This window comes from Cydia strobilella, chromosome Z, assembly GCF_947568885.1.
Source record: "Cydia strobilella chromosome Z, ilCydStro3.1, whole genome shotgun sequence".
In the NCBI taxonomy this organism is placed as follows: domain Eukaryota; kingdom Metazoa; phylum Arthropoda; class Insecta; order Lepidoptera; family Tortricidae; genus Cydia; species Cydia strobilella.
This window is the reverse complement of record NC_086068.1, coordinates 58764915-58780646: the sequence shown is the minus strand read 5'-3', so window position 1 is coordinate 58780646 and position 15732 is coordinate 58764915. Positions and strand designations below refer to the sequence as shown.

Here is a 15732-nt window from a genome sequence, read left to right as displayed (position 1 = left end):
TGGCAACACTGGAAGAAAGAATGAATTGAATTGACACTGACAGCCTGACAGGTGACAGTTCAACTAGCTTAAACCAAACCTAACAAAACGAATGTAAATCGATTAACATCAAGCCAAATGAATGCTTAACACATTCATTGTTGAGCTACGGTCGTAGCCGTTAACATGGGTTTCCCGGTATGTAGCTATAATGCTACGCAGGTAGAGGCAAAACGACGTGTCGTAATTAGCGCAGAATGGGTTAATAAAGTGCTTGCATTGCACACTGCATTTGTAGTTGGTCAAACCAAATTGTCATTTGTCAGTAAATAAGAACAAAAAAATATACTCATCCTTTTCTTTTGAGTGCTAGTACTAGTATAAGACAAAGATAGTATGATTCTCTCTGTCTATGCTTGAAATGAGACAGTCCTTTGACAAACTAAAGTTTAAGCAACCTTATAGTCGTAACACACTATCGCACCGCACCAAGGTCACGGAGCACAATGACCTTGGTGCGGTGCGATGGTGTGTTACGCTATTACACTTATTCTACAAATGTTACATTTCTATATAAATGAATGTGCTACACTTCCAAAGTGTCTGATACATTTTACGAGACAGATATTCCATATTAAAACCGGCCAAGTGCGAGTCGGACTCGCGCACGAAGGGTTCCGTTCCGTACCATTACGCAAAAAACGGGAAAAAAAAATCGCTTGTTGTATGGGAGCCCCACTTAAATATTTATTTTATTCCGTTTTTAGTATTTGTTGTTATAGCGGCAACAGAAATACATCATCTGTGAAAACTGCAAATGTCTAGCTATCACGGTTCATAAGATACAGCCTGGTGACAGACGGACGGACAGCGGAGTCTTAAGCTGCATTCACATTTGTATGTCCTGGTCTATAACCGCGAAAATCGAAGTTCGCAAATTGCGGGCATTTTTCTGTCACTCTAATTACGCCTTCATTGGAGTAACAGAGAAAGATCCCCGCAATTTGCGAATTTCGGTTTTCGCGGTAGCCCCTCTGCTTTGTTGTGACGGGTATGGGTTTCATACATTTAATATGGTTGCGTTCACATTTTTCTGATGCATCAGGCATCAGACCAAAGAATATAATACTCACGAGGAGCATCAGACAAATGTAAACGCAACCATATGAAATCTATAGCCCGCTCCAGACTACGCGGCGCGAAGCTGCGAACATGAGTGTGGAGTCGATTTCGCGAATTAGCGAACTAGACTCCACACTCGCGTTTGCGGCTTGCACGAGTGTGGAGGGCCCTTACGAAACCGATACGTGACTCGTCTTGGACTCGTCACAACACAACACGACAGACAAATGTGAATGCGGCTTTAGTAATAGGGTCCAGTTTTTACCCTTTGGGTAAGAAACCCTAAAAAATGAACTGTCATTTGGACAATCATTTGACGCGAGAGGTATAGTGGGATAGGGTATGAGGTTGAGCTAGTAAAACATCACCTAAAACATTATCAATTACTCTTTATTCTTTACACGTTATCTATATCTGCGGTCGCGCGACCGCGACCTGTGGCGGTCACGGTCTCTGCGGTCCCGGTCCCTGTCGCGGCGGTCGCGCTCCCTGTCGCGGTCGCGCCGGTCGCGGTCGCGGTCACGGTCCCGCTCCCGATCGCGGTCGCGCGTGCGGTCGTGTTCTCGCGATCTGTCGTCGCGCTTTGGAGGCTCTCGTTGTCTCTCTTTTGATCTGTAAGAGTAAAATGCAGATTTAGTTAATTAACCCATTTACGCCCGCTGTCCCTATTTGAGGACATGTCTTTAAGAATACGAATACGAGATATATATTTTTTTTCGGTATTAAATAATTAAGTAATCACTGGCAAATAATATGGCCTTGTAATATTAATAACAGTTTTAATATTAATAATATTCAACCGAGCCATGAATTACTAAATCATTCAAATTGGTATCTTAAATGAACCTATATTTTCAGAAAATAAAATAAAAATGGGGGGTTAAAAAAAATGAACAATGCTAATTGCTTAATTAAATTGTATTAACCAGACATTATAATAAACATCACGAAACGCTCTAACAAAATGGCAACACATCGTGACGTCACTGTGTCACTTTGCTTAGAAGCCGTTCCGATGTATGGAAAACAAGGAAATTGCGATTTTGTCGGTGAAATGTTGCGTTTATGTATATTGTTGCAGTACAATATTTTTTTAAATAAAATGTAAGGAATCTAATGGTACCGTTATTTTCTCGTATTTGAAAGTTTAAAAAAAGTTTTTTTTTTCGAAACAGGTATTTTTTTATTATTCTATATGGGAATAATAAAAAAAAAATTAAATTTCCAATTTCGTGCGATAAATTGCTCATTTTCTGTCTCGTTTGTATATGGGTTACGAGTCTGACCAAGATAACTTTGCATTCGCAAACATCGAACATGGATATTATATACCGTCCATAATGTCGAATTTCAAAGAATCCTTTACAACACCTCACAGCGACCGGAAGTAGTTTTTTAAATTAGAAGTCAAAACATGTCTTTAAACATTGTGCGACTTTTACCCATCGGATAGATTAATGTGTGTGGTTGTGGTCCTTTATATCTTAATTAAGTGACGGATTATAATGCTACCTGTCGTCGCCGTAATCCCGGCGGTCGCGGTCGTCGTGGTCGCGCCGGTCGGGCTCCGCCCTGCCCGGGTTGTAGGCCCGCGCCACCGGCTTGGCTGGCGCTGTGTTCCTGTTGTGTTCTCCTAACCTGCGTAAATTTCTTTCTTTATTATAAACTGCGCTCAAAAACCGGCATCGCTGACGTAGGCGAGAAAACCGCTAGGCTCAAATGGGACTGGGCCGGTCAAGTCCACCGCATGCATCCGGAGAGGTGGGCTAGCTTAGCCACCACGTGGATGCCGGTAGAGGGGCGTGGACGGGGCAGGCCCAAACGGAGATGGCGGGATGACCTGGACAACTTCCTGAACAACTGGCCGGTGGAAACACCAAATCGGGAGTCGTGGAAATCAAGGGGAGAGGCCTTTGCCCAGCAGTGGGATACTTAGTAGGCTTAAAAAAAAAACAGAGAATAGAATATTCAAGACGATTCACATGCCTTTTTCCCATTTTAGCTTTAAGGCCAGGCCACACCGGTTGTGTTCCGCTGCGTTGTAATTTAAGAAACCCCATAAGAAACGACACACCGCTTGGGTGACGTGGGCATGCGCGTGTGTCGTCATTGCAGCTCCGACGGGACAAACCGGCTGCATGCACGCATGCACAGAGCGGAGCGGCAACGTTGCAGTGATGATGTTGTGTTGAATGGCGTTCCCTATGAGACGGCGCACCGAACAAGTTCGTACACGCACAGCAAGTTTGATGAGCATATGTCTGACCAGGGCCCCTATGGTCGTGGTAACGACCTTGAAAAAACATAAACTTACTTGAACTGGTATCCTTGGGAAAAGCGTGACATTACAGTCAAGCTTGATAAGCATTGAGGGCTAACGCGTATGAATTCGCCGCTAGGGGCGCTAGTGTAGATGGTGGTCTTCGCAAAGTTCGAAATGTCTAATGTCACTTGTCACATTAGACATTTCGAATCAATAGAGGCGCCAACTGGTGAGCAAAAAAACGATAGCCCTCTTTGTCTGACCAATGCCCCTATGGTCGTGGTACCGACCTTGAAAGAACATAAACTTACTCGAGCTATCTGCTTCTGTATGGACACTAGTATCCTTAGGAAAAGCGTGTTACAATCATGTTTGATCAACATTTGTCTGACCAGGGCCCCTATGGTCGTGGTACCGACCTTGAAAGAACATACTTACTTGAGCTCCATCTGCTTCTGTATAGACACTGGTATCCTCGGGAAAAGCGTGTTAAACCAGTCAAGTTTGATCAACATTTGTCTGACCAGGGCCCCTATGGTCGTGGTACCGACCTTGAAAGAACATAAACTTACTTGAGCTCCATCTGCTTCTGTATAGACACTGGTATCCTCGGGAAAAGCGTGTTAAACCAGTCAAGTTTGATCAACATTTGTCTGACCAGGGCCCCTATGGTCGTGGTACCGACCTTGAAAGAACATAAACTTACTTGAGCTCCATCTGCTTCTGTATAGACACTGGTATCCTCGGGAAAAGCGTGTTAAACCAGTCAAGTTTGATCAACATTTGTCTGACCAGGGCCCCTATGGTCGTGGTACCGACCTTGAAAGAACATAAACTTACTTGAGCTCCATCTGCTTCTGTATAGACACTGGTATCCTCGGGAAAAGCGTGTTAAACCAGTCAAGTTTGATCAGCATCTGTCTGACCAGGGCCCCTATGGTCGTGGTACCGACCTTGAAAGAACATAAACTTACTTGAGCTCCATCTGCTTCTGTATAGACACTGGTATCCTCGGGAAAAGCGTGTTAAACCAGTCAAGTTTGATCAACATTTGTCTGACCAGGGCCCCTATGGTCGTGGTACCGACCTTGAAAGAACATAAACTTACTTGAGCTCCATCTGCTTCTGTATAGACACTGGTATCCTCGGGAAAAGCGTGTTAAACCAGTCAAGTTTGATCAACATTTGTCTGACCAGGGCCCCTATGGTCGTGGTACCGCCACCGCCGGCGCGAGGGTCAATCTCCTCCTCGTCGTCAAGGTACTCGGCGAACCAGTCGAATAGGTCGGCCGGGGGTTGCGTGTAGCGGATGTACATGAAGCCTGGAAGGCAAAATTAGTATTAGCAAAGATAGATATACCTCCGTAATAGACGGATACAGTCTAAGGAAAAAACGTGCCTCGGAAATCACGAAAATTTGATTCTCGATCAGATGGCGCTACTACCTTTGGGCTACTCTCGTATAGAGGGCGTTGACAGTTTCGTTTGTTATTAAACAATTTCAACGCATATCAGTGAAAGAACATGGGTCAAAATCATAATAGTACATTTCGATGCTAGTGCGAAAGTATGTCATTACGAGTACCGAGATATCTTGCCAAGAGCCGTAGGCGAGTGGCAAGACTCGGGACGAGTGAAGAATGACATTTCCGCACGTGTATCGAACGACGTTTTTTAATACAGTTGCGATAAAATGTGACGTTTTCAACTAAAAGGTACCACATTGTCGGTTGTCGATAAGGTTGATTTCAAATTGAAGCTTTATGGGAAGAACCAACGTCTTATTGACAACCGACATTAACTACCCTTTTGGTTGAAAACGGCACAAATAAGAAAAACAACAAGTAAGGAATAAAAACAATATCGCATGTTGCCTTTGGAAACAGTAAGAAAAAACGCTTCTTCTTTGACAGGCGTTTCGGCAGCTATTCCTACCTCTACCTTCCAGAGCTATTCTGTTCCATACAGACAACTTATTAAGAACGGTTTTTCAATTTTCAATATTAAAAAATAAACGTGTTATAATGATAAAGAGGTAAGTAATAAAATATGAAATATGTATATTTTTCGTATTCTTACATTAACAGTAGGTTTTTATGTTGGTTACGACGTTTAAAGGAAACTAATATTAACACTCATCAATAAGTAGTCATGAATTAAAACAAGTATTAATTTCAAAAATTGGAAAAGTAAAAAGCACTAGTTCGCGAAGCGAATACCAACTTTCCGCACGCTAAACAGCTACGTAAAGTAGCACTTTTTGAGCAACTGTATTAAAAAAATAATTAATGCAAATAAAAAAAAAAATTCCGTATTTAAATACATTTTATCGTATTTTTATAAATCTTCATTTTTAGTTTTAAATTGTATCAATAGATGGCAGTGAATTTACTGTGGTTACAAAATTTACTATGACAGTACCGCTCTATCCTATTATATCCTCTTTGGTATTAGGGTGGATCATCTATTTCTTGTTGTTATTCTGTTCCATCGGTCAGGGGACAATCAATAGTAGCAAAGTTTTCAGGATTTTTGTATAACGATCTAATTAACATGCTTAATAGATGACCTATAGTGGAAAGACCTTATAACTACCACAAAAATGTATGTTTGTTAAATATAAATACGATAAAACCGGGGTTTTAAGGGTGACCCCCACGAGAACGTTACCATGGCAACATGTGACGAGCTAATTGACACTTTGTACCCAATTTCGGAAGAGGAGTCCTTTTCTCTATTTTTCGGGATCTTATAAACTGAAATGGATGTCATATACTAAAGAATAAACCGGCCAAGTGCGAGTCGGAATCGCGCACGAAGGGTTCCGTGCCATTACGGAAAAAAACAGTAAAAAAATCACGCTTGTTGTATGGGAGCCCCATTTAAATATTTATATTATTCTGTTTTTACTATTTGTTGTTATAGCGGCAACAGAAATACATCATCTGTGAAAATTTCAACTGTCTAGCTATCTCGGTTCATGAGATACAGCCTGGTGACAGACAGACAGACGGACGGACAGCGGAGTCTTAGTAATAGGGTCCCGTTTTTACCCTTTGGGTACGGAACCCTAAAAAGTGACAAAGCCCTTCGCTGGCCGGATGGTCTAGTGGTCAAGGCGTTAGTCGCGTAAACTGAAGACGCCGCGGCGGTTCGATTCCGGCCTCGGCACCGGGCTTAGTCGGCTTTTTCTTTCGTTTTTGACGACCGGTCTGGCCTAGTGGGTAGTGACCCTGCCTGTGAAGCCGATGGTCCTGGGTTCGAATCCGGCATTTATTTGTGTGATGAGCACACAGACATTTGTTCCCAAGTCATGGGTGTTTTCTGTGTATTTAAGTATTTATATATTATACTCAGATATGGTCTGAGTAACCATAACACAAGCCTCCTTGGGCTTACCGCGGGACTTAGTCAATCTGTGTAAGAATCACCTATAATATTTATTTAAAATCTATTTCAGTTTCAGGTAAGGTGGGGTAAGACTAACATAGTTTATTTCACTCGGGGCAGGACTAACTCACTAAAGTGAACATTTCTGTATTTCACTCGGTGGCACAGAATAAATAATAGTACTAGGTAAAGCCTGACCAGGAATATATTATCACGCGCAATGTTGCGGAATTTCACCGGAACTAATATTTTCATACTATACTGAACTGTCACCCTATATGAGAATAACAGCGCCCTCTTGACAATGATCATATATTACTGGTCAGGCTTTGCAGAAGATTCACTATCGTGAGACATATTTCAAAATATTTAGATCAGTACGGTTTCACTCACTATTATAAAAATAATAGTGAGTGAAAGATAAAATAATAGTGAGAAGTAAGATTCACTCTCTAACAAAACGCGTCTATTACGACAGATGGCGCTAGGTGGCGCAAGCGCGAGCAGGCGTCCGTTCCGTAGCGGTGCGCGGCAACCACTATGGCTAGACGCCAAAATTGGTGTGGGCCGCGTGTACTTGTAGCGACGCGACGAAATCGCGGAGTGAGCCACGCGTGTCGGTGGCAAAATTTGTTTAACCCTTCAACTTTAAACCCTCGCAACGCTCAAGATTCCATTTTTCGAACAACTCTCTACGCTCTTGGTTCAATTTTGGAATCTTTCACTTGCTCGGGTGTCAATATTAGCACGAGAGGTTAAACAAAAACTTTGCCCACTTGTAAAATTAATTTAGAATTGTTATCTCTATTAAGTACTTTAGGTACAAGTGTGTGTTATTCCAGTAAATAAATACGTTTCATTCGCTAAAGCATTTTACACATTACAATATTACAATATCTGGGAGACCGAGCTTTGCTCGGAAAACATATAAAAACCGGCATAGTGCGAGTCAGACTCGCGCATAAAGGGTTCCGTACCATTACGCAAAAAAACGGCAAATAAATCACGTTTGTTGTATGGGAGCCTCACTTAAATATTTATTTTATTCTGTTTTTAGCATTTGTTGTTATAGCGGCAACAGAAATACATCTGTGAAAATTTTAACTGTCTAGCTATCACGGTTCATGAGATACAGCCTGGTAACAGACGGACAGACAGACATCGAAGTCTTAGTAATATTAGGGTCCCGTTTTTACCCTTTGGGTACGGAACCCTAAAAACTAAAAAATGCGCGATTTACAGAGATAAGTATGTAAAAAAACCTCGCTCCGCTGAGCAGTTACCACGAGCTGCGCTGCGCGGGGCAAAAGTTTTTGACCCGAGAGAAACTGCATATAGATAAATTCGCCAGGGCTAAAACTTTACTTTCACTAAAGTAAGGACTGGCATTCATAATTTATTCACAGGTCGGATACGCTATACATGAAAAATCACTTGCGTTTCTATGTGTGAACGGCACGTCTGTACACGCGTCATGCGTCAGTGTATGTTGCTTAAAAATAATACTAATTCGAGTCGGGGCGGGGCAGTGCGTGGCCGTTCTGTATGATAATACTATTACTTATTCTGTGCTTTAGTGCCGCATCCGTGCGATAGAGAGGAACAGGCCGGGTCAGAGTACCAAATTCCTTGTACAAAGCGTCTTTTTTTTACATAACCCGCATAGCTACTTCACGTCCTACTAATATAAGGTTGCCAGAGCTCGAGGGAGAGGAGTGTTAGGGTCGGCAACGCGCATGTAACTCCTCTGGAGTTGCTGGCGTACATAGGCTACGGAGACTGTTTAACATCAGGCGGGCCGTATGCTTGTTTGCCACCGACGTAGTATAAAAAAAAATATTTTAACAGCGGAAGTCACTCTGTCTGTCAGTTACCTCTTCACGCTTAAACCGCTGAACCGATTCAGGTGAAATTTGGTATTGAGTTAGTTTGGGGCCCGAGGAAAGGCATAGGATAGCTTTTATCAATCATCAACATCGACATTACATGCATAGTAAGTCGCGGGCAGAAGCTAGTAGTTAGAATCAAATATCCAAAGTATTCATACCGCATAGGCATAGGGCGGTCACGCTATACATCAAAAATCACACGCGTCATGCGTCATAAAATAGTACTGAGCGGTCGGCAAACGGTCGTCAATCTGCTGTCGCGGGGCGAGGTAATTCGAGTCGGGGCGGGGCAGTGCGTGGCCGTTCTGTATGATAACACTATAACTTATTCTGTGATAATACAGACAAATAACTTTCTTCTAAATCCGTGCAAAGTTAGCTTCGGCAGATTCTAGTTTACTACAAGCGCATCAAAAATAATTGTGGCTTTCCATCAGAAAGGGTTAAGAAGTAAAAGGATCATTATCTGATGGAAAGTCACAAATAAGACTTAAATAACTAACATAGTTCGCATTCGCAGGTGCCTTGGTGTATGTTTTATAACAAACATTAAATAATAATGACAGTTTTAGGAACCTCTGATGATGGAGACCGAGGTGCGTTTATTGACATGGTCAATATACATTATATTATGTGAAAATATTTAATGTCAATATCCAGGAAGGAAAATGGGGGCTTAGTGTTTCGGTCGTCCCCTTCTTATGATGGATAGCTAAGTATCAGAGCGGCCGCACGCTTGTTTGTAACCACAGAAAAATATACAGGATGCTAATCATTACAATTTGATACAGAATTGCAGACGAATGACGTTCGCAATGCAATGAATATGGTAAAACATATTGCTTATGCATGACCACAGGGCGGACACGCTACACATCATAAATCACTTGCGTTTCTATGTGTGAACGGCACGTCTGTACACGCGGCATGCGTCATAGTGTAAGTTGTTTAAAAATAATACTGAGCGGCCGACAAACGGCCGTCAATCTGCTGTCGCGGGGCGAGGTAATTCGAGCCGGGGCAGGGCGGTGAGTGGCCGTTCTGTATGATAATACTATTACTTATTCTGTGGCATGATTATACAATATTAAAATTATACATTGAATACAGTATTCATGTCTTTACACAGTTAACTTGATAAATAATACAGTACCCGCAGTGTATATTTCATTTGATAGCGTGACGTGACCTACGCGTTTGAGTTAAGTGTCATTTTGTATGGGATTTTGAGTTTCCAAAACGTCCCGCTTGGCGCGCTGTTCAAAATCCCCTACAAAAAAAGACATAACGCAAACGCGAACGCTCGTAACGCTAAAAACCTCTGAAAATCAATAACAATAATCATTTTTCAAAAAGAATCTCCTGTTAGTAGTAAGTTTGTGGCCATTTTATTACAGTAGAACCAGGGGTGCGAAACTCCTCCTTGCGGGTGTTCTCGGCTCCGTTCGGCTAATCATTGCTCCGAGCAATTATTGGGGTTGACACAACTTGACGTCCCTTTGCGTGCACGACCACAAATAAGATAACGACTTGAATTTGACAACCCTAAATAGCCGAAAGGCTATCCCTAATAACTTCTGTTTGTTAGGAAGTTTCCTTTCTGTATGGTAGTACTATTATTTATTCTGTGGTAGAACCTCAATTATCCGAACACTGACAATTTATACGACCGGTTCGAACGTCCACTTTCGTAACCTTTTGGACGCCAATAACCGATATATCGGCACCGCAGGTCTAACGCCAAAGACCTATTAATCCGTCACAGACCACAGAGCAACATAGACCTACGGCATATTCAATTTCAGTTTTGATATTTCGGTGACGTGGCGTCCGAGTGACAGCTTTTGTGTTTGACACGGTGTCGAAAAGGTTAAACATGAGTATGTTGAATTCTGAAGAGTGATATGTCGATGGTCATAAAGAAAAAGGTATTTGATACTGCTGTCCTATTTACCTTAACTTACGGTGCCCAAACCTGGAGCCCCATTGAGAAACATATTCATAAACTGAAAATCTGTCAGAGCTATGGAACGGTCAATGTTTTTAAAATTAAGGACAGAATCAGAAATGAAGTCATAAATAAGAGAGAAAACTGGAGTAAAAGATATAATATACGCAATAAAAAAGAGCAAATGGGCCTGGGCTGGCCATATATGTCGAACAACGGATAACCGGTGGACTAAACGTGTCACAGAATGGTCACAAATAGGAATAGCAAGAAAACAAAAAAGACCAAATGAAAAATGGAGAGACGAGCTAGTGAACTTCGACAGATACTGGTGGAGAACAGCACAGGATAGGAAGGAATGGGAAAAACTGTGGGAGGCCTTTTCCGCACACGCGACATGCAAATAATAAACCAATAATAATTGTAATTTTATGTAACTGTAAAAAAAGACCGTAGTCAATGGAAAAACAAGATTCGAGCCCTACACCCCAGCAGGGGGTAACAAGAAATGAAGAAGAAGAAATAAAGGCTATTACTATTAGTACTATGTTAAACTTACCCAGCGCTCTAATATACGGTGAGTCTGTATGCTGCAGCAGCCCGTTGACCTGCTTCCTGGTGAGACGCAGGGTGTACAGCTTGTATAGGAGACAGAAGGCGGTTGAGACGATGCCGCCGGCGCCCACGCCGCGAACCTGGAGATACATATGTTATTGACTTTATAATAGGGTATTTGACCGTATTTAATAGTACATTACGAAAAATACAAAGAAATACAAGTGCGAAAAATAATGAAAAAAATATCATACAACGTTTCACAGTACATTAATGGCCCATTGAATTTTCGACATAGTACAGTTATGTTACGTAGTATAGTTACGTAATGTGCTAATTATCGCACTAATGCGGTAAATTTGCACCATATGTACTGTAAAATACTTGATGTATATTAACCACATCTATGAGAAATTTGTTTTTATAATAATCATTAGCCGGGTCCACACAGAGCGAGCATACGCGCGAGGCAATTTCCTCGCGCACAAAACGGCCAGTGTAGACGTGCCTCGGCCGAGGCGGCGCGCGCGAGGCACGTCTAAAAATGTCGATAACACGCGCGCCTCGGCCGAGGCACGTCTACACTGGCCGTTTTGTGCGCGAGGAAATTGCCTCGCGCGCGTTGTGGACCCGGCTGTTCATAATGTCAATATTCAAGGAAGAAAATGGTGACTACGTTTGTATGGAGAAACGGTCGTCCATTATCCTCTTAGTCATGTCAATTAACTTATAAACTAAATGTTAAATTCATACTCATACTCACACCGCCGCACATGCCCGTCTGGCCAGCGGTCTTCCTGCTGCCCCGCTCCCAGGGCTCCAGGTGCTTCACTTGGTAGTAGATCTCGTCCACCACCTCATGGTAGGTCTTCAGCTTGAACAAGTGAACTGGAAACATGATGGTTGTTAGTATATTTTTATATCTTTTTTTATTTTCATAAACATGATTGCCTTAAAACTAGAAACTGCTTCGTAAATAGCCGGGTCCACACAGAGCGAGCATACGCATAGGCGGCGCGCGCGAGGCACGTCTACAATGTCGATACAAGCGCACCTCGTCTGAGGCACGTCTACACTGGCCGTTTTGTGCGCGAGGAAATTGCCTCGCGCGTATGCTCGCTCTGTGTGGACCCAGCTAATAGGTATAACCTAAGCTAACCTAACTACGGACTGTCAAGAATGAAATCCCGTAAAGGACCGAAAGAAACTAAATCTTTTTGCATGCTCTTAATCGGTCTTTAGGTCCTTTAGTTCAGTGAGATTGGTGAGCTGATTGATAGAGTGAAACGAAAAACAGATGGAAAGAAATGTTTCACAATGACGCTGGCGCAAGTGCGAATGAGATAAAAGAATGGCATTAACATTAAGGCTGGCGTCCACTAGGCTCGCCGAGGCGGATCGCAATAATTCGCCTTCTATACATTTACGTGCATTTACTATGAAACTGCGTCTATTGACGAAGGGTCGCGGCGCGTCGAATCGAATTTACCATTCATAGTAAAGGCTGGCGTCCACTAGACTCGCCGAGGCGAATCGAATCAAATCGCAAGATTCCCCTCCTATATTTTCTAATGCAACTGCGTCCATTGACGAAGAGTCGCAGGCATTGACGCAGTTGCATTAGAAAATATAGGAGGCGAATTATTGCGATTCGATTCGCCTCAGCGAGTCTAGTGGACGCCAGCCTTACATGTATAGAAGGCGAATTATTGCGATCGATTTGATTCGCCTCGGCGAGTCTAGTGGACGCCAGCCTTTACAGTCCTAAGCCTGAAACATATAAAGGAAAATCAAGTATTTTTTCTATAATTTAGTTTTCTTCTTATTGTGTAGGTGTTTAATGTGTAATCATCATATAGTGTGTATTTTTGAAATGAAAAATTTTGATTCCTAATATTCCTATACAAAAACGATGAAAAATGAATGGAAAGTTTCCGACGGCACATCATTATTTGTGACGTTTTCAACCTTGTCGGTTGTCAATAAGGTTGATTTCAAAATGAAGCTATATGGAAATGGCGCCTTATTGACAACCGACAATAAGTACCCTTTTGGTTGAAAATGGCACATTTTTTCATAAAATAATCTATGGCTTAAGGCTGGAGTCTCCTAATTGACCATGACCTTGGCCCAGGCTGTCTGAAATTTGGCTATTTTTAAGGTCAAATAAGCGTTTGGACACTCCTGGTTTAAAAAATGAAAAAGTTATAAATGAAAGTAATATTGTTGGTCAAATGCGTAAACCCACGTGTGAGTGTGATGTTCTATTCTTTTTTTTTTTGAGCCCCGGAGTCTGGATAACTATACTATACACGGTGTTACTTGAGCCACTGAAAACCTGAGACTCCCGAACAGATTTTTTATATTTTAAACTCATCTTGAGTATTTATTCTTTAATCCAATAAAAATTTTAAAAAATATTCGTTGTTTAGTTTTCTTAACAATTCTATTCGACTGGTAATTCTACACAAGATACTTCGTCGTTTTAGTAACATCAAACAATTGCTAGTTACCATCGTAAACACTGTTAACTGACCATTTGCATACCTTACTGCAACGAGATAAGGTTTACCAATGGCCAGTTAAGGGTGTTGCTCATTGACAAATAACGTGTCAAATGCTAGTTATTGATATTGTTGCATTACAAACTTGTAGACTGAGATGTAAAAATAATAAAAAACAATAAAAAAATTACCTCCATCAGAATATAGCGCAATCGATTCTCCTATCGATTCTGAACAAACTGTTTTTAGGTTTTCAGTGGGTCGTGAAACACCGTGTATATAAAAAACAAACCAATTTATATTAATAAATACATTTAAATACTAATTATGTGGGTTATGCCAGAATCATAATTAGTTATAGTAACTAGATTTAGTTATATTAAGTAGGCTGCTAGATTAGATGTGAATCACTCATTATAATTATTAAGGTTAATTGAGTTTACAAAAATATCACTGTATAAATGTACCTAAAGCTCATGATTCAGGGCTCGGAACCGGTATTTTTTTAAAACCCCGAAATAGCCCAATATTTTGAATTTTTTTATGCTCATTACGTAGGACTGAATCATGTATTTAGGAAACAATTTTGCATTATTAAAACGTCCCATTAAAAATGAAATTATAAACAAAAGAACGAAAAAGAACGTAATAATACCGGTATTTTTGTATGGAGCAAATACCGGTTTCCGACCCCTGTCATGATTACAATACATTTAATTAGATTCACATGTGAAAGTTAAACTCTAACAAATTATAATAAATTCTAAATTCAAGCTTCAATGCCACATTAATTCGAAAAATTCTGCTTAAAAAAAATAACGAAATGATGTCGTTATAATATTCTAGGGTGGTGATTTTTCCCTTATTGTGTCCTATAAATGGTTAAGAAATTAATGTTTTCCGAATGGTAGTGAAAGTAAAAAAATATGCGTTTTGTTGTCGAAACTCCACTGCGTCGTTATGTTTGCTTACCTACCTTTGAAGTAACTCGAACCCTGAATATTAGCTAATATTAAATGGTTCAAATTCATGGTTTCCTGACTACCCCATATTGGTAGTACGTTGTGCTGTTTGCTCGTCTTCGCAGCCTTTTGCTGTTGATCTGAAAATCACGTCACGTTTAGCATCAAACAACAAACATTCTCATACGATGAATTGGTACGATATCTACCTTCAGTTTCGGACATTGTAATATACTTATCGTTAAAACTTGTTGTGAATAGTCTATAGCACCGTGTCAACTAAATTAAAAAATGTTTTAAAGACGAAATCAATCAATATAATACAATTAATAAGGGTTGAACAATTTTGAGTCTTGACTACACACGCACGGTTGACATGACGTTATGCAGTAATGGCGGCGCACGATCTAAACCGGAAACATAAACCGATTTTTTTTTTTCATGACCCGAATACACAAACCGAATCCATGTCCAATGTTGCCATATGTAAAAAGAAATTACCCCATTTTGCTAAAGCTAGACATTCACGGTGTTTCTGCCGATGGCTAATCGAATCGACTATATATTTCATAATTATCGATTGTTACTATAGTTTGTCAAAACACTCTCATTTCAAATATATAAAAAGCACGTAAAAAGAGACTTATACTTTGTCTTACACCTTTGTCTTAAGTAGTAGCACCTGAAAGAAAAGGATGAGTATAGTTTTTTTGTTCTTATTTACTGACAATTTGGTTTGACCAACTATAGTTTATTGTAACGGCAGCAAAACTGCAGTTTTCTCAAAATAAAGTTGTTGGTCAAGCTAATCTTGTCAGTAAATAAGAACAAAAAAAACTATACTCATCCTTTTCTTTTGTCTATGTTTGAAATGAGACAGTCCTTTGACAAACTATACCTTGTTTACCCTTAAATTTATTAGTTTAAATTCTTGTTTTATTAATTGTTACCACAATGTCATTGTTTGCGGTTTCTGTATAAATCTTGCCGCTAGTTATGATTAGTAGTAAATATAGTTTATCAAGCCATTTCCGTCAGTAGAAAAAAAGCGGCAAATTTAAAAAATATATGGCGTGAAGTCTTATCGTCCCACAGAAGATTTGAATTTGGCGCCTTTTTC

The 15732-nt window shown here is 40.7% G+C and overlaps 1 protein-coding gene across 2 annotated transcripts; it reads right to left on the bottom strand.

Moving 5' to 3' along the window:
* Positions 1-1470: 1470 nt before the first annotated feature.
* On the bottom strand, positions 1471-15026 carry LOC134755205 (pre-mRNA-splicing factor 38B-like). Of its 2 annotated transcripts, none has more exons than XR_010129012.1 (7): positions 14822-15025; positions 14627-14752; positions 11910-12034; positions 11151-11286; positions 4205-4686; positions 2614-2739; positions 1471-1713 (listed from the first exon to the last, which is right to left on the bottom strand). XR_010129012.1 is itself a non-coding variant. In XM_063691727.1 (7 exons), the coding sequence occupies exons 1-7, from the start codon at positions 14835-14837 to the stop codon at positions 1506-1508; spliced, it is 951 nt and encodes a 316-aa protein (XP_063547797.1). In that variant the 5' UTR covers positions 14838-15026; the 3' UTR covers positions 1471-1505. The 2 variants fall into 2 exon arrangements, 1 of the variants encoding a protein (XP_063547797.1); XM_063691727.1 differs by having other exon boundaries at positions 4473-4686; positions 14822-15026.
* Positions 15027-15732: the final 706 nt, after the last annotated feature.

Excerpts from the sequence above, each read along its gene's own strand:
- LOC134755205 (XM_063691727.1), bottom strand. Across the intron at positions 12,035-14,626 it reads GGGTTCGAGTTACTTCAAAG|TTCACTTGTTCAAGCTGAAG; the intron begins GTAGGTAAGCAA and ends TCATGTTTCCAG. Across the intron at positions 11,287-11,909 it reads AGACGGGCATGTGCGGCGGT|GTTCGCGGCGTGGGCGCCGG; the intron begins GTGAGTATGAGT and ends ATGTATCTCCAG.